The sequence below is a fragment of the Oncorhynchus masou genome, chromosome 32 (assembly GCF_036934945.1).
Source record: "Oncorhynchus masou masou isolate Uvic2021 chromosome 32, UVic_Omas_1.1, whole genome shotgun sequence".
Taxonomy (NCBI): domain Eukaryota; kingdom Metazoa; phylum Chordata; class Actinopteri; order Salmoniformes; family Salmonidae; genus Oncorhynchus; species Oncorhynchus masou.
The window spans coordinates 29,396,961-29,420,248 of NC_088243.1; the positions used below are offsets into that span (position 1 = coordinate 29,396,961).

General features: G+C 43.8%; 2 protein-coding genes and 1 pseudogene across 6 annotated transcripts; 1 reads left to right on the forward strand and 2 right to left on the reverse strand.

Moving 5' to 3' along the window:
• The first annotated feature begins 1 nt into the window (after position 1).
• On the forward strand, positions 2-9,834 carry LOC135525878 (dihydrolipoyllysine-residue succinyltransferase component of 2-oxoglutarate dehydrogenase complex, mitochondrial-like). 2 transcript variants are annotated; one of them, XM_064953827.1, is made up of 15 exons: positions 2-122; positions 1,238-1,271; positions 3,001-3,040; positions 3,156-3,217; positions 3,339-3,413; positions 3,523-3,578; positions 3,733-3,841; positions 4,022-4,192; positions 4,381-4,466; positions 4,671-4,768; positions 5,786-5,916; positions 6,677-6,750; positions 7,389-7,472; positions 7,548-7,715; positions 9,213-9,834. In XM_064953827.1, exons 1-15 carry the CDS (start codon positions 60-62, stop codon positions 9,345-9,347), a joined length of 1,386 nt encoding a protein of 461 aa, XP_064809899.1. In that variant the 5' UTR covers positions 2-59; the 3' UTR covers positions 9,348-9,834. The 2 variants fall into 2 exon arrangements, with proteins under 2 accessions (XP_064809899.1, XP_064809900.1); XM_064953828.1 differs by lacking the exon at positions 2-122 and adding an exon at positions 154-276.
• Positions 9,835-10,267: 433 nt separating this feature from the next.
• Positions 10,268-19,199, reverse strand: LOC135525877 (ribosomal protein S6 kinase-like 1). Of its 4 annotated transcripts, none has more exons than XM_064953822.1 (12): positions 19,054-19,199; positions 16,737-16,859; positions 16,021-16,223; positions 15,479-15,603; positions 14,824-14,916; positions 14,494-14,541; positions 13,432-13,564; positions 11,703-13,169; positions 11,503-11,592; positions 11,268-11,350; positions 10,975-11,070; positions 10,268-10,849 (listed from the first exon to the last, which is right to left on the reverse strand). In XM_064953822.1, exons 2-12 carry the CDS (start codon positions 16,769-16,771, stop codon positions 10,739-10,741), a joined length of 2,484 nt encoding a protein of 827 aa, XP_064809894.1. In that variant the 5' UTR covers positions 16,772-16,859; positions 19,054-19,199; the 3' UTR covers positions 10,268-10,738. The 4 variants fall into 4 exon arrangements, with proteins under 4 accessions (XP_064809894.1, XP_064809896.1, XP_064809895.1 ...); XM_064953824.1 differs by having other exon boundaries at positions 16,094-16,194; positions 19,054-19,198; XM_064953823.1 differs by having other exon boundaries at positions 16,021-16,194; positions 19,054-19,198.
• Positions 19,063-23,252, reverse strand: LOC135527187 (olfactomedin-4-like; annotated as a pseudogene).
• Positions 23,253-23,288: the final 36 nt, after the last annotated feature.

Genomic DNA, 23,288 nt, shown 5'->3' on the forward strand with positions numbered 1-23,288 from the left:
GGCGTACTACAGGGGAGGAGATTCCCTCCCGCCGACAGGTTGCTGTCATTACAGACACCATGTTATCCTACTCCCGGTGTCTCACCCGGAACTTCGGTCGTTCTCTCTCGGTCTTTCGTCAGGTAGGCATTAGATAAATGGAAAACTTTCACGCGGAGCTTCATCATGCTGCTGCCAACGTTGAGGTCTAGGTTAGCGAGAGGTGTAGAAGCGCCGCCGGTTGAGCAGTAGGCCTTCACATTGCAAGCCAAGGACAGCATGACACCCGATTCCCCGGCAAGACATTGGTTCAACCCGGTTTTGAATTCTCCCATATCATTTGATTATAGCTAACATTTTATTTGGTTTCACGAAGTTGGCTAGTTAGCCAACCAGTGGTTTATTTATCTAACGTTACCAAGCTACGATATGTTGAGGTCATTTGAGAGGTTTGGCTAGCACACAGCTATATTTTTGTGATGATAGACTGTTGTATTTTGCCGAGTTAGCTTGTTCAAAATATAGCTAGCTAGCTATGTTCTTTTTTTATTCAGATTTGACATCATATTGACTGTCCAATCTTTGCATAACTGGATTAAACAAACCAGTCGAACTCTCAAATACACAGATGACAGCCCTCTATCAATCTATTTTCACTTGGTTATATATTTAGTCATAGTAGCTAGTTATCCCCTAGCAGTCTGTTTGTAAAATAGTGTATGCCTACATTGTTTCCATGGTTTGAAGTCACCGATTGGTACAACACGCATGCATTAATGGCGCTTTCAAGACAACTGTGAACTCGGTGGAAAAAAAGAAAACGAGGTCAAATCATCACGTCGGTGATGTTCAGGTCGCATGTCTGAGTTCTCGAAAGATGCCCAAGTTTCCGACTTGGATGAACAATCAACTATTTTTCCAAGTCGGAGGTAGTTTTTCTCCTAGTTCCCAGTTGACTTGAACGCCAGGAAGTCGGAGAGTTCCCCAGTTTTTTTTTCAACGTGGCAGTAGCCCTCCCCACTACTGACCTTTGACTGGGGAGATACAGTATGTCAAAGTCTGTCTGTCTGTCTGTCAGACTGTTCATGTGAACATTGTAAACATGGTCCTTGGTAACAAACACCTGTTGTTGATTTTATGCATTTTCACTCCCTCGTTTTAGAAGGGGGGGATATAACATATGCATATGATATATATTTTGAGTTGTTTAATGATCACTTTATATTGATAGCTAACAGGTTACTGTTCTTTTTGACAGGGAATCAATGTGTCTGCATGGCGGGCGGTGCCAGGTGAGTGTTTTGAAACTGCATGTTAATTACAGTAGTTGAACCCAACTCTTTATACTGAACAAAAATATAAATGCAACATGTAAAGTGTTGGTCCCATGAGCTGAAATAAAATATACCAGAAATGTTCTATATGCACAAAAAGCTTATTTCTTTAGAATTTTGTGCACAAATTTGTTTACATCCCTGTCAGTTAGCATTTCAATTTCAACTAGCATATCAAGAATAAACAGCATGATCATTACACAGGTGCACCTTGTGCTGGGGGCAAGAAAAGGCCACTCTGAAATGTGTAGTTTTGTCACAACACAATGCCACAGATGTCTCAAATTTTGAGGGAGAGTGCAATTGGCATGCTGACTAGAGGAATGTCCAACAGAGCTGTTGTTAGATAATGTAATGTTAATTTCTTTACTATACGTCGTTTTCGCGAATTTGGCAGTGTGTCCAGTCGGCCTCACAACAGCAGACCACATGTAACCACGCCAGCCCAGGACCTCCACATCTGGCTTTTTCACCTGCTGGATCATCTGAGACCAGCCACCCGGACAGCTGATTAAACTGTGGGTTTGCACAATTAAACATCTGTCAGAAACCGTCACAGGGAAGCTCATCTGCATGCTCGTCATCTTCACCAAGGTATTGACCAGACTGCAGTTCGGCGTTGTAAACTACTTCCGTGGGAAAATACTCACCTTCGATGGCCGCTGGAGGAGTGTGCTCTTCACGGATGAATACCAGTTTCAACTGTACAGGGCAGACGTATGACGTTGTGTGGGTGAGTGGTTTGCTGATTTCAAAGTTGTGCCATGGTGAGGTTACGGTATGGGCAGGCATAAGCTACGGACAACGAACACAATTGTATTTTATCAATGTCAATTTGGATGCACAGAGATACGTGACGAGGTTTAGAGGCCCATTGTTGTGCCATTCATCCGCCCTCATCACCTCACCTGCACGGCCCCATGTCACAAGGATCTGTACAACAATTCCTGGAAGCTGAACATTTCCCAGTTCCATGGCCTGCATACTCACCAAACATGTCACCCATTGAGCATGTTTGGGATGCTCTGGGTCGATATGTACAACAGCGTGTTCCAGTTTCCGCCAATATCCAGCAACTTTGATAAGCCATTGAAGAGGAGTGGGACAACATTCCACAGGTCACAATCAACAGCTTGATCAACTCTATGCAATGGTGATGTGTCACAGTGCGTGAGGCAAATGGTGGTCACGCCAGTTATAGACTTGTTTTCTGATCCACCGCCCTACTTATTTTAAAGGTATCTGTGACCAACTGATGGATATCTGTATCATCAGTCATGTGAAATCCATAGCCTAATGAATTTGACTAATTTCTTTATTTAATTTGTGTTTGTGTTTTTTAATGTAAACTTTATTTAACTATGCAAGTCCAGTTAAGAACAAATTTTTATTTACAATGATGGCCTACACCGGCCAAACCTGGACGATGCTGGGCAAATTGTGCACCGCCCTATGGGGCTCCCAATCAGGGCCAGTTGTGATACAGCCTGGATTCGAACCAGGGTGTCTAGTGACACCTCGAGCACTGAGATGCAGTGCCTTAGACTGCCGCAGCACTCGGGAGCCCTATGTGAACTGTAGCTCAGTAAAATATTTGAAATTGTTGCATGTTGCCTATTTATATTTTTGTTCGGGGACTTTTGAGATTCTGCGCTAGAACTGAGTACTGCTGTCATCTGTCCTGCAGGATTGTCAGCTAGCTGTAGTGTCACTGTCAATAACCATACGTAAGTATTATAGCTACACCATTGACCTGTCTTCTCATTGAAACGTTGCTTTAGCTGTGTTTTAGCCTGGTATTATGCAGTTATACTTTCTGTATTGACTGTATTTTATTTGTAGGAAATGTGAAGCCAGGTCCAGCATCTTCCAAATCAGATACTTCAAGACGTCTGTAGCTTGCAGTATGTATTAGCCTGGACTCCCATCTGTTTATTTGACCCTTGTGATCTAAGCAGTAATGTGATTCTGTGTAACACTACAAGAGTTGTATTAAGTCAGTATTGTGTTGTCTCCGTCTTTTAGGGAATGAAGTCATCACAGTAAAGACACCTGCATTTGCAGAGTCTGTCACGGAGGGGGATGTGAGGTGGGAGAAAGGTACAGTAACTTATGTTTGCCTCTGATTCTTGTGCTCATTCAGATCTACCTGGTTGCAGCCAGGTAGATATTTCTGTTTGCCACGCTTAATGCAACTCTCTCTTTACAGCGGTTGGTGATTCTGTCAAAGAGGATGAGGTGGTTTGCGAAATTGAGACGGACAAGGTATTTAATGGTCGCTGAATCACCCTTTGAACTGCCATTTTCACAACAGCCTTTTATAGTAAACTAACAGTTAACTGTAGATGGTTAGAATAACAGACCCACGGAAAGTTTGATGTATCATGCATGGTCCTTGATGTTTTGTCTCGCTCCACAGACATCCGTGCAGGTGCCGTCTCCTGCTGCTGGGGTGATTGAGGAGCTGCTGGTCCCTGATGGGGAGAAGGTCGAGGGAGGACAGGCTCTCTTCAAACTCCGGAAAGGAGGTCAGTACCACTGAGTTTACCATGTCTATGGTAGGACCACATAAAAAATCTTCTAAATTCAAGACGCATGGGAGATGTTGTGTTTTACAGAGCTATTAGATTATAGTTGCACATTATCCTTACCTACAAAGTAAACACATTGCTATTGCCTAATGCATTCTTATACCTTTCTCTCCTCAGCTGTTGCTGCCCAAGCTGCAGAGGCCCCAGCAGCAGCAATAGTAGCCGCTCCTCCACCCCCCCGTGATGCAGCCACAACGCCCTCTCCTGCTCCCTCTGCAGTGGGCCCCATCCCTACCACTATGCCCCCAGTGCCACCCGTCCCAGGAGCTGCCATCTTTGCCACACCAGGTGAGTCTGTCAGCCACTCAATGAACTCGATGTCAAGTGAGAAGTATTTAACCTGTCCAGTGTTTACTGTTGGTTATGGAAATAGGATAAATCACTTGGCTCTTGCCTGCTAACAGTGACACTTGGTAATGGCTAAGAAGAGGTGGCGTGGCACTAACAACTCCTGTTCACCTGTCTGTTCGGTACAGTTTCAGCCATCAAACCCACTGCTGCTCCTGCTGCCCCAGCCACTGTCACAGATGGAGGGGGTAAACCAGTCAGGGCAGAGCACAGGGTGAGGCATCATAATCAGGAATACTGCAGTAAAGGAACCACATTATTCTTAATATTCACAATGGCTCAGACCATAGTGTTGTTAGAGTATACAAAAACAGTGTGATAGAATGCATAGCTGTTGTGATGTTTTCTCTTAAGGTAAAATATTTCTGTGAAAATTCTTAAAATATATATATATTTTTTCTTCTATTTTCTGTCTCAGGTGAAGATGAACCGTATGCGTCTGAGAATCGCCCAGCGACTGAAGGAAGCCCAGAACACCTGCGCTATGTTGACAACATTTAATGAGGTCGACATGAGGTAGGCAATAACAGAATAGTTGTCCTACATAATCAAGCCCTATCTCTAGTAACATAATTAGATAGGAAATGGGTCTTAAAGGAGCTGATTACTCATCCAGAACATATTAAACATTACCACTACACTTTCAGTACAACAGATTCACTTATATAAATGTATACATTTACATTAGGGATTATATGTCCTGTCTAAAATAAAGGTGTCTAGATAAAGTAAAGTCAGAAGTAAAGAAATGCTATTCAAGCTGAGGCCATACAGATAATGATTAGAGATTGGAATCTGCTCAATAGGAAAAACTTTTTGAAGCCAGATCTCCTCTTAAACGATGGAATGTAAATATTTGGTACTAATATTGGTGAAAACAAAGATAAGATTTCTTAAAACAGAGGCTTTATTAATTTACAAGTAAATGACCCCTGTACTAAAGATTACACTGAGGATTTATTTTCCTTTGCAAATGTGGGTGTCAGCTTTCAGCTATTCAGGGGTTTCTCTGCATCCTATTTGAATTGGCATTGATGGTCTGGAAGAAGACTTCCCGGCCTGGGCTCATTTATAGCCGAAGGAGCAGTCAGACCAGGAGACCAGAGCTTCTACTGGGGCCCACAGAGACCTGCGCTCTGAGTGGACGAGCTGCCTCAACCGATATGGGTTTTTATGACAGGCCAGTAAGATTTAGAGGGTTTTGGAAAGTGAAGATTTTTATCGCTTCTTCTCTCCTTTCTCAGTGCCTTGGGAGAGGTTAATGCCGTTATCGAATACATTTTAGAGTTTAAACCAGGTTAGAGACAGGAAAACAAACAAATAAAAAGAGATACAAGAGGCCTTTTTCATCATACAGAGGAGAAATGAGCGATGGTGAAACATTAGCCCAGTGTCAATAGCACTCGATCACCATGACCTGGAGAAGCTGAACTTTTACTGAAAAAATTAGTATAGTTTTTTTTAAAGTTTGGTTGAAAAGATTGAGTGTAATGCATGTTCGCGATCAATATGAGAGCCTAATTCTCTCCACAGCAACATCAGTGAGATGAGGAAGGCCTACAAAGACGCTTTCCTGAAGAAACACAACATCAAGCTGGGCTTCATGTCTGCATTTGTCAAGGCTTCAGCATATGCTCTGATGGAACAGCCTGCCGTCAACGGAGGTGGGCTCTTCTTTCTGAGAAGTTGCTTTACTTGTCATATCAGTCTGAATAAGGCAACACACATTTTGTATCCACTGGTATCAGGCGTATGTGGTTAAGTTGGTTAAGAACAGGAACAAGATTTACATAGACAACCGTGCCTAGTGTGTACTCCTCCAATGCCTCTCTGGCCTATTTAAACTAGCCACAGTCAAGAAGTGGTTAATTTTCACTCGTAAAATTGTCTGTGGGCCACCTCCCCACAGACACAAAAACGCTGTATGCTTCAAGGAAGTGAATCATAGAAGCCAAAGCAGACTACTCTCAAATGGCCACCCGGCAAGTGATACCGGAGCGCCAGGTCTAGGTCCAATAGCCTCCTTAACAGCTTCGACCCCCAAGCCAAAAGACTGCTGAACAATTAATCAAATACCCCCCCTTGTTTTTACACTGCTCCTACTCACTGTTTTCTTTATCTATGCATAGTCACTTTACCTCTACCTACATGTACAAATTACCTCGACTAACCTGTACCCCCGCACATCTACTCAGTACCGGCTCATTGTTGTTTTATTGTGTTACTTTTTATTTTAAAAAATAACTAGTTTATTTAGTAAATATTTTCTTAACTCTATTTCTCCAACCTCATTGTTGGTTAAGGGCTTATAGTAAGCATTTCACCTGTTGTATTCGAAGCATGTGACAAATAAAATTAGATTTGATTTAAAGTTTATTAGTATTTAAAATGTTCAAATCCCTTTCATACCGTTTATATTTTTAGTCATTGACGACACCACCAAAGAGATTGTGTACAGGGACTACGTGGACATCAGTGTGGCTGTAGCAACACCAAAGGTAATGCCGATGGTTGGCTACTCACATTGAACACTTTTACAACAGGGCTGATATACAGTACCAGTCAAAAGTTTGGTTTTTCTTTATTTGTACTATTTTCTATATTGTGGAATTATAGTGAAGACATCAAAACTATGAAATAACACATTTGGAATCATGTAGTAACCATAAAAGTGTTAAACAAATCAAAATATGGAATGCTGCATCAGATGTCCTGACCTCCACAATCCCCCAACCTCAAACCAAATGAGATGGTTTGGGATGAGTTGGACCGCAGAGTGAAGGAAAAGCAGCCAACGCGTGCTCAGCATATGTGGGACCTCCTTCAATACTGTTGAAAAAGCATTCCTCATGAAGTGGTTGAGAGAATGCCAAGAGTGTGCAAAGCTGTCATCAAGGCTAAAGGTGGCTACATTGAAGAATCTCAAATATAAAATATATTATAATTTAACTTATTTTTGTTTACTACATGATTCCAAATGTGTTATTTCATAGTATTGATGTCTTCACTATAATTCCACAATGTAGAAAATAGTAAAAAAAATATGAAAAACCCTTGAATGAGTAGGTGTGTCCAAACTTGACTGGTACTGTACATGAACCAAAACTCAAAATATCTAATGTGTCCTGTCTCCCAGGGCTTGGTGGTGCCTGTCATCCGTGGCGTGGAGAGAATGAACTTCGCTGACATTGAGAAGACCATCAACGAGCTGGGGGAGAAGGTAGGATAACATGGATTTCGCTGTACTTTATGTTTGGACTTTGTGCATTCTCTAAGTTGATGATGTTGATTGCAGGCTCGTAAGAATGAGCTGGCCGTGGAGGACATGGATGGAGGAACCTTCACCATCAGCAACGGTGGCGTGTTTGGATCCATGTTTGGCACACCCATCATCAACCCTCCGCAGTCCGCCATCCTGGGAATGCATGGTATCTTCGAGAGGCCAGTGGCCATCGAGGGCAAGGTTGGCTCTGTTCTGTAGACTTTGATTTTACTCCATATATTGTAGATTCATATCTCAGGAGAACTCCTTATCATAAACTCAGCAAAAAAAGAAACGTTCCTTTTTCAGGACCCTGTCTTTCAAAGAGGATAATTTGTAGAAATCCAGATAACTTCACAGATCTTCATTGTAAAGGGTTTTAATGCTTGTTCAATGAACCATAAACAATTAATGAACATGCACCTGTGGAACGGTCGTTAATAACAGTTTACAGACGGTAGGCAATTAAGGTCACAGTTATGAAAACTTAGGACACTACAGAGGCCTTTCTACTGACTCTGAAAAACGGCAAAAGAAAAGGTCCCTGCTCATCTCCGTGAACGTGCCTTCGGCATGCTGCAAGGAGGCATGAGGACTGCAGATGTGGCCAGGGCAATAAATTGCAATGTCTGTACTGTGAGACGCCTAAGACAGCGCTACAGGGAGACAGGATGGACAGCTGATCATCCTCAGAGTGGCAGACCGCATGTAACAACACCTGCACAGGATCGGTACATCCGAATATCACACCTGCGGGACAGGTACAGGATGACAACACAGCTTCCTGAGTTACACCAGGAACGCACAATCTCCATCAGTGTTCAGACTGTCCACAATAGGCAGAGAGAGGCTGGACTGATGGCGTGTAGGCCTGTTGTAAGGCAGGTCGTCACCAGACATCACTGGCAAAAAGTGCTCTTCAGTGACGAGTCGTGGTTTTGTCTCACCAGGGGTGATGGTCGGATTCGCGTTTATCATCGAAGGAATGAGCGTTACACCGAGGCCTGTACTCTGGAGCGGGATTGATTTGGAGGTGGAGGGTCTGTCATGGTCTGGGGGCGGTGTGTCACAGCATCATCGGACTGAGCTTGTTGTCATTGCAGATAATCTCAACGCTGTGCGTTACAGGGAAGACATCCTCCCTCACGTGGTACCCTTCCTGCAGGCTCATCCTGACATGATCCTCCAGCATGACAATGCCACGCCATACTGCTCGTTCTGTATGTGATTTCCTGCAAGGCAGGAATGTCAGTGTTCTGCCATAGCCAGGGAAGAGCCCGGATCTCAATCCCAGTGAGCACGTCTGGGACCTGCTGGATCGGAGGGTGAGAGATGTCCGGGAACTTGCAAGTGCCTTGGTGGAAGAGTGGGGTAACATCTCACAGCAAGAACTGGCAAATCTGGTGCAGTCCATGAGGAGATGCACTGCCGTATTTAATGCAGCTGGTGGCCACACCAGATACTGTTACTTTTGACCCCCCCCCCTCCTTGTTCAGAGACACATTCCATTTCTGTTAGTCACATGTCTATGGAACTTGTTCCATTTATGTCTGTTGTTGAATCTTATGTTCATACAAATATTTACACATGTTAAGTTTGCTGAAAATAAATGCAGTTGACCGTGAGAGGACTTTAGTTTATGTGGAATAGAGACAGGAAGCAGTGTTTGTCTCTGAAGCTCCTCTTCCTCTGCTGCAGGTGGAGATCCGCCCCATGATGTACGTGGCTCTGACGTACGACCATCGCCTCATCGATGGCAGAGAGGCGGTCACCTTCCTGCGTAAGATCAAGACTGTGGTAGAAGATCCCAGAGTGCTGCTACTGGACATGTGAGCCAGCCTCCCCAGTCAATGGCTAAACAAACCAACCTACCGCCCTTCACACGCAGCAGCTATACCTGCCTGATTAACCTAAACTGCAGACGTTTTGTGTTGGTAAACTAGGAAAAGGGATATTGAATAGACCAAAAGGTGCATTGGGCTGAAATTGTGAAATAATTTATGCTAAATGTTGTGTGTCAGGGGCAGGGAGTGGGTGTTGTACATCTCAAAGCACCATTTGCTATTTTCTACCTACAATAATAATAATATAAATGGCAAAAAGTATTTTATGTACTTTTTCTGAGAACAATTGTAGCCTATCAGAAGATGGACTGAAAACACTATCCTAAGATGTTCATGGTACAGGTTATTGATGCTTTGTTGCACTGATTATGTCAGGACCCAGTCATCTCATTCACGCACACTTAAATTGTTTATGCTGTGTAAAAAAAACTATTTAAAGACAAGATTTCAAGGTTTAAAAACTATGCTTTTTGTTTTGTTTACACAGACACTTGTCTTTTTTACAGAATGCTCTCAATGACTGACGATAAGAACAATTCAGAAACCAAGTGGCTGGTGTGTAGTGTAAAATAGATATTGCCAGGCCTTGGAAGCTTTAAAAGAAATGGAAACATTGAAGAGACTGAGAACACACCACATCACTTACAAGTCAGGAAGTGACTGTCTGAGCTGTGGTAGAAATAGTCATAGGCCAGGGTTAAACAAGCTTGGTCCTGGGGCCCTACCTGGGTGCACATTTTGGTTTCTGCCTTAGCACTACACAGCTGATTCAAATAACCAACTGATCAAGCTTTGATTATTTGAATCAGTTATGTAGTGCTAGGCCAGAAACCAAAACGTGCACCCAGGTAGGGCCCCAGGACTGAGCTTGAGAAACCCTAATATAGGCTATGTACAGATGACCAGAAAAAAGGCTGACCATGAGTGTATTAAAGACTAAAACAGCACAGATGCATTGCTTCATTTTACTAACCTTATTGTCAACGCTGTTTATCACAGCCGTGTAGTAAGTGTTTGACAATGAAAATCATCTGTTTCCATACTTGGTGATGCTATGCATGGATGTTAAGTAGCATTGCATGTCATTTGTACAACAGAAATACCCCAAAAGTCACCCAGGAGTACATTTTGCCCTACTATGTTTACACTAGCCTCTATTATTCAAACATGGAGGTTACTTAGACAACACTGCAGGCAGAGTTTGGTTGTTGCAGGGCTGACATGTGTGCCTACTGCTCTGAATTACCCTTCTAATTATCATTCTTTGGGAATAACAAGATGCTCAGGAAGTAGCTCCAGAGTTGGGGTTTCAATTATTTTAGCCACAAGGGGGCAGTGGCTGCCCAACTTCACTTGGCTGCAGACAGTCTTTTTGACCTGCTAACTGCTCAGTGCCTTCCAGGAGACACCATTGAAGAAGGGGTGACACTTGATGTCACTCACTCCACCGCCTCCAGAGCCCAAACGATAACCAGCGTCAAACTGCAGAAGCTGTGGAACACACAATAGTCACTCATTCAGAAAGCCAATTTGAGTTTTGTACAATGTGTGTGGCTGTGTGTATGTCTACGGTATTTACACTACCAGTCATGTGTGTAATGGGACTCAGGCCTTACCTCAGTGAGCAGGGAGGCAGCTGCAGTACTCAGCTGCTCTGGGATCAGAAGCTGGGTGTGAGAATGTACCCCGGCTGGGTGGAACTGCCACAGGGGCTGGAGGCACAGGAACAAAGTTTCAACAAGGACTCGATAATGGTACCAATACAGATACACTATCAACAGATCAGTTGGCAGCACTCTAATCAATATACATACACACGTTTGGATTGAAGAAAAAAACTTTACTATGACGGAGGGCAAGATTCTGGCCTCTTTTCTTCAAAGGATTATTCAATACAAATGTTATTTACCATTCCTGTAAGAAGTTCAAATAGCAATGCCCCCAGACTCCACCAATCACAAGCCTCTGTTATTTTGGACACACCTCCAATCTCTATTGGCAAACAACAAACATAACTGTTATTAACAGGTTTCTTGTTGGCTCAAACTAAATGTCTGATATATAATAACACTAGAATGCACTTTAGGGTAGCAGCCATATGTGGAACTGTTGTGACAGGTTTACTAAATAAACAGTGTTTCCACCTGGGGCACAGTACATCTGGTCCATAGCTTCAGAGTTGGTTTCTGACTGAACTTCACTCCACTGGCCAAAGAATGTCAGGCAGACCTTTCCTGTTGAGAAACATGACAATTTGTCACAGTCAAAGTTTGTTGAGTTTTCAAGACTCAACTCATGCCAAAAACTGAGACCTTACGGAGTTAAAGTGATTTAGGTGACTAACCGATGCTGGTAAGCAGGATGTTCTTTGGGTTGAGGTCACGGCACATGACACCTTGCTGGTGAAGACTCTCCAGGGCCAGGAGGATCTGAGCTCCCAACAGACGCACCTCTGCCTCAGGCAGCCCCCAACAGCTCTGCCTGACCCCGTCTCTCCCCCTGGAGGCCTTGGCTGGGAACTTGGGCTGGTGGCACCAGCCCTCTACCTCAATGATCTGATCCTGACCCTGTCCATCTGATCCATTTGACTTCAGGAAAGCATTCATGTCCTCTTTCCGACACTGTGGGGAGGCCCCTGTGGGGCCAGTGGTGTTGGGGTCACACAGTGATCCTTTCCCTTGGGGGATGTCTTTACTCAAAGGGCTCAGCTCCCAGCCCTCCTCCACCCCTGGCTCTCTGCAAGGAGGCCCCACATTATACTTTGTCCCTGTGAGGGCCAGGGAGATGCCTGCCTGGTTCCCCTGCTGTGTCCCAGCACTGAGACAGCGAGGCAGGGAAGAGGGGTGAGAGATCCCTGAGGATGTCCTCATGACCTTCAGCTCATCTACTGTAGAGGGACACGCAGCTCTGCCAGGCTGGGAAGTCTCTATGTCCCTGCTTACTAAGTTCACAATGCTCTTTTCAGTAGTGTGATGGTTTACCTGTTCTTCCTGCCCTCTCTCCTGGTGTGTGGATAGCTCTACACCCACAGTGTTCTCAAGGTATCCACCTGAAACACTGCCTTGGTGAGAGCCATAGGAGGTCAAAGTTGCCATCTCACTAGCCTGGCTTTGATTATGGAGGGGAACATAACTTTTCTGTGAATACAAACTGATAGAATGATTCTTCAAGTTCACTGTTGACCCTGTCCCACCAGAAGAGGTCTGAGTTGTTTGAGGTACAGGTTTACCTGCAGCTATATCGGAGTCACTCTCACAATTCTGTGTCAGATCAGCAGCCTTCCACACCACGTCAAAATCCAAACTGGATTCAATTTTTTCTGTTCCAGTGGCCTTCCCAGAAGGCTCAGAGGTGACATCAGGAACCTGATCGATGCACAGATGACTAGGAAGAGCAGGCTTGTCCTGAGTTTCAGAGTGCAAACACTGACTGTGGCCTGCTGGATGGATATGGGGACTGATGTCTGTCCTCATTGGCCCAGATAAAGAGGGCTGTAGCGCTGTAGACCTTGAGTTGTTCTGCAGGCAGCCTGTCTCCTCGCAGTAGGAGTGGGTCCTACACCCTTCCAGACGATGCTGAGCCTCATGCCAAGATGCAGGGGAGTCTGTGTCTGGGCTCTCCTCGTTCTCCCTCTCCAGGAGAGGGGTTGCCCCTGTGTCCCCTCTGTCATTCTGCTGGTAGTCTGAGCTGATGGTAGGGGAGGTGTAGCTATTCTTCAGTTTGATCCTGTGCTGGCTGGGAATGTAGCATTCTGGGTGCTCCTTGGCTCGGTCGTTCCTCACCTTGGACAGTTTGGAGAAAAGCTTCCCACCTACAGAGCATAGAAAAGTCCATACATCATAAGACAATAGTAGTTTTTCTTTATTTTAATTCAGCTATTTTTTCTAATCTCCTTGGCATCCTTGACCCAAAATGGCTGAAGAGTGAAACCATCAACAACAAAAATGTAACCTGTAGGTCCACTGCTATGCCATGGACATAAATCTCCCTTTGCATGGCGATAGGCTAGGTAACAGCATCCGCTACATCTCACATACTGCAGGGCTGGCAGGCAGAGCCTGTGTTCAGCTCACCTTGAACATGCTCCAGATGCAGGTACACAGCATCCTCACTGACATAGTACCTCAGCAGCTTCACCATATAGGGGACGCCCTGGGGGATGATAGTGGGCTGCTCCCGGCTCTCCCAGCTCGACTTGGGCAGGCTCTGAGAGGACACGGCGCAATAGAACAATACATGTATTACTACGCTGTTACTATTACCTTGGTCAAAATACAACTTCTCTACTGTAATACACATGGTTCTCTTGTCTAGTCTTAGTCTGTGTCTATAGTTAATTGATAAAAACAGAAATCTAAAAACTCATCTCAACAAAAGCGGGCTCTTCTCTAGCACTGTTTATACCTGGTTCTAACACGCGTCCTTTGTCCTGATCTTGTCCACATTCTGATTGTTAAGACAGGTGTAGACGATTAAAAGACACATTGTGATCAGATCTTCCTGACCACTTACGGAGGTAGTCAGGCATGCGTTGTGTATGGATATGGTTAGTGTAAACAGATCTGGATAGTGAAACCTTTAAATCCTCATTATCCCACCCTGTAAAATAATTGACAGGTGGCACTACTGACTTATGGCATCAGTATGTGTCTTAAAATAATAAATAAATATTATTTTGAAAGAATATCCATCAAATCATTTATATACAGGGAGAGACCAGGAAATCTGGTCACAATGTGGAAACATTTTAATATCATATGTAGACACATTTCTCAAGATCTGGGCACAATCAGAATGTGGACAAGATCAAGACATATGATAGTTCCAGGTGTAAACGAGACTACTGAGACCTGCGCCTTAGAGACCCTGCTACAGTATTTTCCAATAACAACTCTCTGGTTACGGAAATCAGAGGTGCATTTCCACTAAGAGGGTCAGAGTGGAGGGCTTTTAGCCAAATCAATGGTGAAGGATACTCAAGACAGAGTATTCCCATTGACTGGGCTGCCACAGAATGGCTGGCAGGGGATATGCATCTACACAGATAGACAGCTGCACTGTTTCTACTACACGTCTGCCACTCTGTCCTCTGACATACTGTATTGGTAGTGTTAAGTTCAGACGTAAGTACTTACTTTAACAACACATTTCTCCTTTGTAATCAGGCTTTGGACAATCAGGACCTTGGGGAGAAGACGTACATTTTATTTTAGTTGAAATAGAACATAGTATGTTATTAGATGGTTGTGACATTTTAGGACAAGGTACCATTTGCTTAGGTAAGCATCATGGTTGTCACTGGATTTATAAGAAATGGTATATGTGTATGTGACCAATAAAATGTGATTTGGTTAATAAAGGGTTAACTACAGCCAAGATGTCTGTTCAAGAGAGTATCATCAGTCTAACAAAACTTTATAGTACCCATGTCTGGTTGAGAGCAGTGAGTGTAAAAACATCCTTACCTTATCGATGATCCCCACCACTTTACACATCTCCAGATCCTCCACTGGGCAGCTCAGGTGTCTGATTGGCCGGAATCTCAGACTACTGTAACCCTGGTGATAAAGAGATTACAAATCAGTACAGGACAGATAAAGACACGTGTCCACATCGCTGTTATGTTTAATTCAGATCTGAAATGTTGCTTCTACTCAAGGATTAGTTACAATCTTCGAACAGATATTAGCATGTTGCATAAGAGAGAGGGGGAGAGAGAGCGCCCAGCCGGCCAGTGCGAGGCATCCCGGCAGATGTGATCTTCTCGCCCGGGTCGGGTGTAGTGTAACAGAGGGAGATGGTGTTGTTGTGCTGTTCTGTAGCCCATCTCTAGAGAGAGGCTATAAGCAGCACATACTGGTTGCTTTGAGGATGTGACTCAGGCTTTCCCAGAAGGAAATGATTCAGAGAGGTGCTAACTGGAAGATTAGCACTTAACCACCTCTTCAATAAACAGACGAGACATATAAATCAACACAGGAATAAAAAGCTGGAAAATGAGTGTCCAGTTCCCTGAGTAACATGGATGATCAGAGTGGGTTGATTTCCATCAATAAGATTTGCACAGTATTATGGAATGTTCATCTTGTCAAAATGAGGGTTCAAAGGTCATCTTCTTACCCCTAAGTGAGAGTTCCCCTTCCCCAGGTTGTCCTGCAGGTGGGAGATAAAGATTTCCTCGGCCCTCTTCAGATACTGAGTAGTCTTCCTCTTCACTGCCTCCCGGCGCTCTTTGTTAGGGTCCACTGGAAGACAGACCAACTACATCAGACCTCAGCTCTCTCCCTCTCACACAATGGAGAAACGTCACTCCACTAAACTGAAATAACCTCATCATTCAAACGCTTCTGTTTGAATATAGCTGACATACTTCACTAGCACAGTAGAGAGAGAATATCCGGCATGCTTTACCAGTATGGATATCGTTCTGACCTTGGCTTCCTGACTTCCTGTTTTTCATAAGAATTATTTAATTCTGCTTTACAATGGATGAATCATGAGCAGATAAATCCACATGTTCCTGTTTCATGCCGCATGACTTATTCTCACTGTGTTGAGTAGCTAAAGTCTGTAGCGCCTTAACCTGCTCTATTCAATATCACCCTAACCAGTACCCTGCATGTTGACAGAATACTCTAGAGTACAGTAGATTACCACTGTACCTTGAACTCCATTGAGCAGCAGGTCAACCCCATTCTTGTAGTAGCTGAAGGCAGCTTCATAGTCTTCACTGACCTCCCTGTCCAGAGCCATTCGGATCTGCTTGGCTGCCTCCACCAGGTAGTCTCTCTTGGCCATGGCTGTCCTGGCTCGGCACTGTGGAGGTCCAGACGGGCCTAGCAGCCACACAACAGAGTGTACCGAGCTATATGGAATCACACAGACCTGTATGTCCTAGGAGTCATAACACGACCAGCCACCGCTAAGACGTTCCTCTCTTTAAGGGAAGTTCCTAAGAATAATCCTTACGATGGCAGAGAATAATTGATTGAATCTTCCAGAGATGGTCAACTACCAAAAGCCAAGATTTCCCCAGGGCTACAGTAAATCCCTTAACTAGTCACTTGTCTGAGAAAAACATGACGGCAAAGCATGAAACTGAGAGTAAAGTGAAAGTAATGTGACCAATAATAGACTGTTTCTGTTCCTCTCCCCTTACAGGCAGCTGGTGGCACTGTAATTAGGGAGGGAGGAAGGGAAAGGGGGATACCTAGTCAGTTGTACGACGGGCTCATAATAATGGCCGGAAAGGAATACATGGAATGGTGTCAAACATTGGAAACCATGTGTTTGATACTATTCCAGTCGCCCCATTCCAGCCATTATTATGAGCCATTCTCCCCTCACCAGCCTCCTCGTCAGATCAGAAGTGTCTCACCTTTTCTCCCTGGTCCTATCAGCAGTGGGACTCATCTCTGGCAGCAGTTAGTCGGCTCACTGGGGGGTTATCCTCCTCCACTTGAAGGTTAATGTCTTTGTTTTCAAGCATGATGATACGAACCTGGGTCATCAGAGAGTTCAGTTTTTACTTCAGTAGAGCACAGGAAGTGAGTATGAGTGTGCAGCTCTGGTACTATTGCTGATGAATAAACACTGTCAGTGCTGCAGGGGTGGTGAGGAGGAAGGATGACTCAAAGTACTTACAGTGCCTTTGGAAAGTATTCAGACCCCTTGACTTTTTCCACATTTTGTTACTTTGCAGCCTTATTCTAAAATTGACTAAATTGTTTTTTTTCTTCTCATCAATCTACACACACCCTATAGTGACAAAAGCAAAAACAGGATTTAAGAAATGTTTGCTAATTTATAAAAAAATAAAATAAACAAAATAACATTTACATAAGTATTCAGACCCTTTAATGAGCACTGTGTTGAAGCACCTTTGGCAGCGATTACAGCATTGAGTCTTCTTGGGTATGATGCTACCAGCTTGGCACACCTGTATTTGGCGAGTTTCTCCCATTTTTCTCTGCAGATCCTCTTAAGCTCTGTTAGGTTGGATGTGGAGCATTGCCTTTTTCAGGTCTCTCCAGAGATTCAAAGACTTGTCCCAAAAGCCACTCCTGTGTTGTCTTGACTTAGGGTTGTTGTCCTGTTGGAAGGTGAACCTTCGCCCCCAGAGTGAGGTCCTGAGCTCTCTGGAGCAGGTTTTCATCAAGGATCTCTCTGTACTTTGCTTCGTTCATCTTTGTCTCGATCCTAACTAGTCTCCCTGGCACTGAAAAACATGCCAACAGCATGATGCTGCCACCACCATGCTTTATTGTAGGGATGTGCCAGGTTTCCTCCAGACGTGACGCTTGACATTCAGGCCGATCTTGTTTAACATGGTCTGAGAGTCTTTACGCACCTTTTGGCTCCAAGCGGGCTGTCATGTGCCTTTTACTGAGGGGTGGCTTCCGTCTGGCCACTCTACCATAAGGCCTGACTGGTGGAGTGCTGTAGAGATGGTTGTCCTTCTGGAAGGTTCTCCCATCTCCACAGAGGAACTCTGAAGCTCTGTCAGAGTGACCATTGGGTTCTTGGTCACCTCCCTGACCAAAGCCCTTAACACCTAATTGCTCAGTTTGGCCGGGTGGCCAGTCCTAGGAAGAGTCTTGGTGGTTCCAAACTTTTTCTATTTAAAAATGATGGAGGCCACTGTGTTCTTGGGGAACTTCAATGCTGCAGAAATGTTTTGGTACCCTTACCCAGATCTGTGCCTCAACACAATCCTGTCTCAGAACTCTACAGATAATTATTTCAACCTCATGGCTTGGTTTTTGCTCTGACATGCACTGCCAACTCTGGGACCATATATAGACAGGTGTGTGTCTTTCCAAATCATGCCCAATCAATTGAATTTACCACAGGTGGACTCAAATCAAGTTGTCAAAACACCCCCAGGATGATCAATGGAAACAGGATGCACCGGAGCTCAATGTTGAGTCTCATAGCAAAGGGTCTGAATACTTATGTAAACAAGGTATTTCTGTTTTTAATTTTTAATACATTTGCAAAACATTTTTTTTATTTCATCTAAAAACAAATCTGTGTTTATGTTGAATTAACGTGGAAAACTGAATAGATTTGGAAAAAAATAAATCAACCTAAAGGGCATGTTGTCTTCTTTTTTCCACACCAAACTTTTAACTTAAATCCAATGACAGTGATTTTTGTTGTTGTTTATTTATCATTGAATTTACGTTAGTTGACTACTGAACCAAATGTAAATCAAAACTAGACGTTGAAATATTGACGGTCTGTGGGTACATATTACTGTACGAACGCTGTGGGCAGATCCCTGTCAGAGGATTTATAAATGCTAATGTATTGCAATCATAGTAGCTCTTAGCATTCCACACAAGTGCACTATGAAAATGTGCTGATGCCTTACCATTGTCTATCATTGTGACATGGGGTTAGTTTTGTATCCCACTCACATACACTCTTTATCATTCCTCATACAGTCTAATGAGAAGTCATAGTGTGTCTGTTGTTGAGAATCAGTCCGCCTCCTGCAGTATTTCTATGTTACATGCACCAATATCCTTGATACTGACGACAAAACATTGTCAGCGTAGAGACAAACCAGAATACACAAGATTAACAATACAATAATCCCATTTGTTTGTCTGCAATGGATATACAAGCTTGCATCATACATTCATCTGGGTCGCCACACGACAGACAGCACAAGCACACATATATCCTACCTGATGTGATCAGAGCATGCCCCCTAGACCCACTGCCCCAGCAGCAGCCCTCGTCCCCAGCAGCAGCCCTCGTCCCCAGCAGCAGCCCTCGTCCCCAGCAGCAGCCCTCGTCCTCAGCAGCCTCCCTCTGCACAGATTTCAGGAAGAGGAGGAGAGTTCAGCGAGGCTGCCTATTGGCTTGAAATTATGTAAAGTGGTACCATTAGCCACGAGGCCTTAACTTCCCCCGTCTCATCCTGACAGATGCTATATTTAAAGAGACGGAGCTGTCAGATAGAACAATGAGACAGATATTTTACTGGATGTATAAACGTGAAGCATCCGCTTGGCGTTTCCGCTGAGGGGAAACACACTGGCGCGCAGTGGGAGAAGATGGAACGAGATGGATTTTGGCCGATATTCAATACTGTTTTATTTTTGCAAAACTACAATATGTTATGAACAGAGTGGACTACGGTTTGCACACTTTGGCCTTTGTAAAAGTTTTTAAAAATCGCGTTGTTTAGAAGGAGTGCAAAAGCAAAAGCGAATCGAGTTATTGCACACGCGCACTTCAGAGAGTAGGCGTTTCTTAACGGAAATATGCAGATGATGCTAAAACGCACCAATGGGATCTCGCTAACACGTGCTTGGCTCTGCCCCCTCCTTGTGTGTTCTGCCCACTATGGCTCATTTGTTCCCCTTGAAAACGACAGACTGTTGTCTATCTTGGTTTAGTTATAAAAAATATTCTGTTCTGTTCTGTTTTTGTCTTGCTGTTGTTCTTAGACCTTTTTTCTATTTCAGATAGATTTGGCAATTTATTACAGTATAATGTTGTATCCACATTTTAATTCGTCAATGGAGTTGTACAACAATGACCTGAAACTGTAAGAATAAAACAATGTGCATGGTTCATTGTTGTACATGCAGTTAATGGATGCTATGTGGCCTCACCCTGCCTGCGTAGTCTAATCTGCATAGATTTGGTCCTCAGTAACAGTTGGACCCAGACTCTCGCTGGAGCACAAAGAGGAGGGCCATCCCAGGGGAGGGCTTGCTTACAGAGGAGCAAGGCAGAAGCCCCAGCCTGAGCCCAAGGAGGAGACCTGGGAAGGGGAAATGAGAGGAGAGGGTGTGAGAGAGTAAACCACAGCCCAGCCCAAAGCTAGGGAGGGAGGGGTCTGATATCATACTGGGGATGAATCATATTGTGGTACTAGTTATATGGAGTGACTCATATTCTACTAAAAAATAAGGGGTGGGATACTGCACCCCTATACTCTTTCTCATTGGACTGCCTTAGGTAATGGGAGGGAATCTGACACAGTTGTTTGGATATTTTAATCATTATGGTAATAATGAACATTTTAATTTTCAATCCATGTCCTTGGATGGGGCCACAGTGTCTCCTGACCCCTCCTGTCTCAGCCTCCAGTATTTATGCTGCAGTAGTTTATGTGTCGGGGGGCTAGGGTCAGTTTGTTATATCTGGAGTACTTCTCCTGTCCTATTCGGTGTCCTGTGTGAGTTTAAGTGTGCTCTCTCTAATTCTCTCTTTCTCTCTCTCGGAGGACCTGAGCCCTAGGACCATGCCGCAGGACTACCTGACATGATGACTCCTTGCTGTCCCCAGTCCACCTGGCCGTGCTGCTGCTCCAGTTTCAACTGTTCTGCCTTATTATTATTGGACCATGCTGGTAATTTATGAACATTTGAACATCTTGGCCATGTTCTGTTATAATCTCCACCCGGCACAGCCAGAAGAGGACTGGCCACCCCACATAGCCTGGTTCCTCTCTAGGTTTCTTCCTAGGTTTTGGCCTTTCTAGGGAGTTTTTCCTAGCCACCGTGCTTCTACACCTGCATTGCTTGCTGTTTGGGGTTTTAGGCTGGGTTTCTGTACAGCACTTTGAGATATCAGCTGATGTACGAATGGCTATAGAAATAAATTTGATTTGATTTGATTTGAAAATGAACTGAACTACAACACAAACAGATTCAATGCTTCAGTTAGATTTTATTTCAGAAATTCAAGGGACATGAGTTTTGAATGCAAGTCAGTGCATCAGACAAAGTAATGAGTATTTATTCAGTCAAAGCCCCATGCTGTCAGAGAGTCATTTCAGTCACAATACGATAGACCAGAGGGAGGCTCTAGTTTTTGCTAAATGTGACACTATAAGACACATAGTAGCCCTTGTTGTACATGTAGAGTTTCTGGTCAATAGGGTTTAGTGCAGGTTTATATATTCATCCTGGAACGTCTCAAATGATAGTTCTCTTGCTCTGTTTTGATGTCATAAGAGTAAAATATCTCCTCTGTGTAAACATCTACTGGTCTGGTAGCATAGAGAACCCCACACACCATGAAGGCATTGCCTACCAACGCTTTGTACACATTGATATTTCACAGCTCCTCCATGCCAAATTCAACCTCGTTTACTTTGGCAATGTGTTATGTTCGTCATTTGAATGAGGAGACCAAGGTGCAGCGTGGTAGGCTAACATCTTACTTTTATTCAAATGAACACCGCAACACACTACACAGCAACTATACAAAATCAAGATCCCACAAACTAAGGTGGGAAAAAGGCTGCCTAAGTATGATCCCCAATCAGAGACAACAATAGACAGCTGCCTCTGATTGGGAACCAGGCCAAACAAATAAATAGGAAAACTAGATTACCCACCCTAGTCATACCCTGACCTAAGCAAAATAGAGAATTAAAAGGATCTAAGGTCAGGGCGTGACACAATGACCGTTTTACCCTCGGATTCATCAGTGGATAGGTTACCCATAGCCCATTTTCATCATTCTCATGTTCTGATTGGCTGAGTAACTGTATGAGAATAAATAAAACCAGATTTTGATAGCCGGAGTAAAGATAAAAGTCATGCACTGAGGCACTGCTATAGGCACCATACCAATACATTGATTCAAAGCCATGATTGGGTTTTGAGCCTTCCCTACACTGGCAATGCCTTTATGGTTGCAGGAGCCTGGGAGGAAACATAAATAGCTATTAATAATATATAAGACAAACAAATCCACAAACTACTGGCTTTGAAATAATGATACAATACGTTAACAATGCTACCATCACAGAGGCTTCTTACCAATATCTGGGTTTGTCCCCTCTTGGTTCTTCTGGCACTCCTCCAGCTTCTTCTGCAGTTTTCCAAACTCAATACAGATCACCTCCAGGTTACTCTTGTCATAGCTCTCCAGCTGGTTCACAATCAGGCTCATGTTGTGAATCTATGGATGCATGTGTACAAAGGACAAATAAGTCATTTGTTCCATATAGCAACATTCCTCTTTCTTCCGCATGATATTAGCTGTCACTTATTTATAATGCCAATGACAGTCATTAATAGTCATTCTGCTATGTCTGTCTACCTATCACCCATTTACCTCAGTGTATAGGGTGTCGAACATAGATGAGGAGGAGTTGAGGGATTCCTTCAGCTGTGTCACCAACAATTCAAACTCTCTCGTCTCGATCCTGAGAAGCTCGAAATCCAGTCGGATGTACTTATCAGGGCCGCTCTCCACAACCTCCACTCGGATAGTCAAGTTGCTTAACTCAGCCAAATAGATCACAATCCTGCCCTTGTAACTGTCCAGCTGCAAGAGAGACACAGGTAGTAGTTCCGGTGTAAGATATCTAGTAGGGTATACTGTGAATGAGGTCTCGGTTAAATATACACAAGCATCCCCCCTAAGGTTTAAAGACGTGTTCCATAAACTGGAGTAGACTACTGTTAACATCACTCTACAACCTGGTGTGTAAATGCAATATGGATTCAATCCTGTTCAGGGGGCTCAAACCTCATGGTGTTCATTACAATACGACAGTAAATTATTTTATCTGGATTCCCACTTCCAGCATTAGATCCTTGGTGACTTGCTGCATGTCTTCCACATGGTCGGCAGGGAAGGGGATGTCAGGTAGAAACACATGACTAAGACATTGCCCCTAAGACTAAGACATTGGTTCTCAGGAGAGCTAAGACAAACAGAGTGGAAGTCATTCTGGAGTAGTCGAGGTGGTTATGATTCAGACTTGTTGGTTCTAACTGCTAGGATATTTTTAGTGCAGGGATGTCATAATGGTGTGGTATTATAATTTCCCCAGTTGATTCATAAAGTTGGCCTGAAACGTGGTTATGTATACTGGAGGAATGTATATTTTATGGTTATATGTGTAATGCATGGACTGTATGTAGAAGCCAGTGATTTCTCTGTAAAA

Coding starts and splice junctions, on each gene's coding strand:
- LOC135525877 (XM_064953822.1), bottom strand. CDS start 16,771: ATGAGTCCCACTGCTGATAGGACCAGGGAGAAAAG. Junction 13,170..13,431: donor GCATCTGGAGCATGTTCAAG/GTGAGCTGAACA, acceptor TATGCTCTGTAG/GTGGGAAGCTTTTCTCCAAA. Junction 11,351..11,502: donor CCAGATGTACTGTGCCCCAG/GTGGAAACACTG, acceptor GTTTGCCAATAG/AGATTGGAGGTGTGTCCAAA.
- LOC135525878 (XM_064953827.1), top strand. CDS start 60: ATGTTATCCTACTCCCGGTGTCTCACCCGGAACTTCGGTCGTTCTCTC. Junction 1,272..3,000: donor TGCATGGCGGGCGGTGCCAG/GTGAGTGTTTTG, acceptor TCTGTCCTGCAG/GATTGTCAGCTAGCTGTAGT. Junction 6,751..7,388: donor TGGCTGTAGCAACACCAAAG/GTAATGCCGATG, acceptor CCTGTCTCCCAG/GGCTTGGTGGTGCCTGTCAT.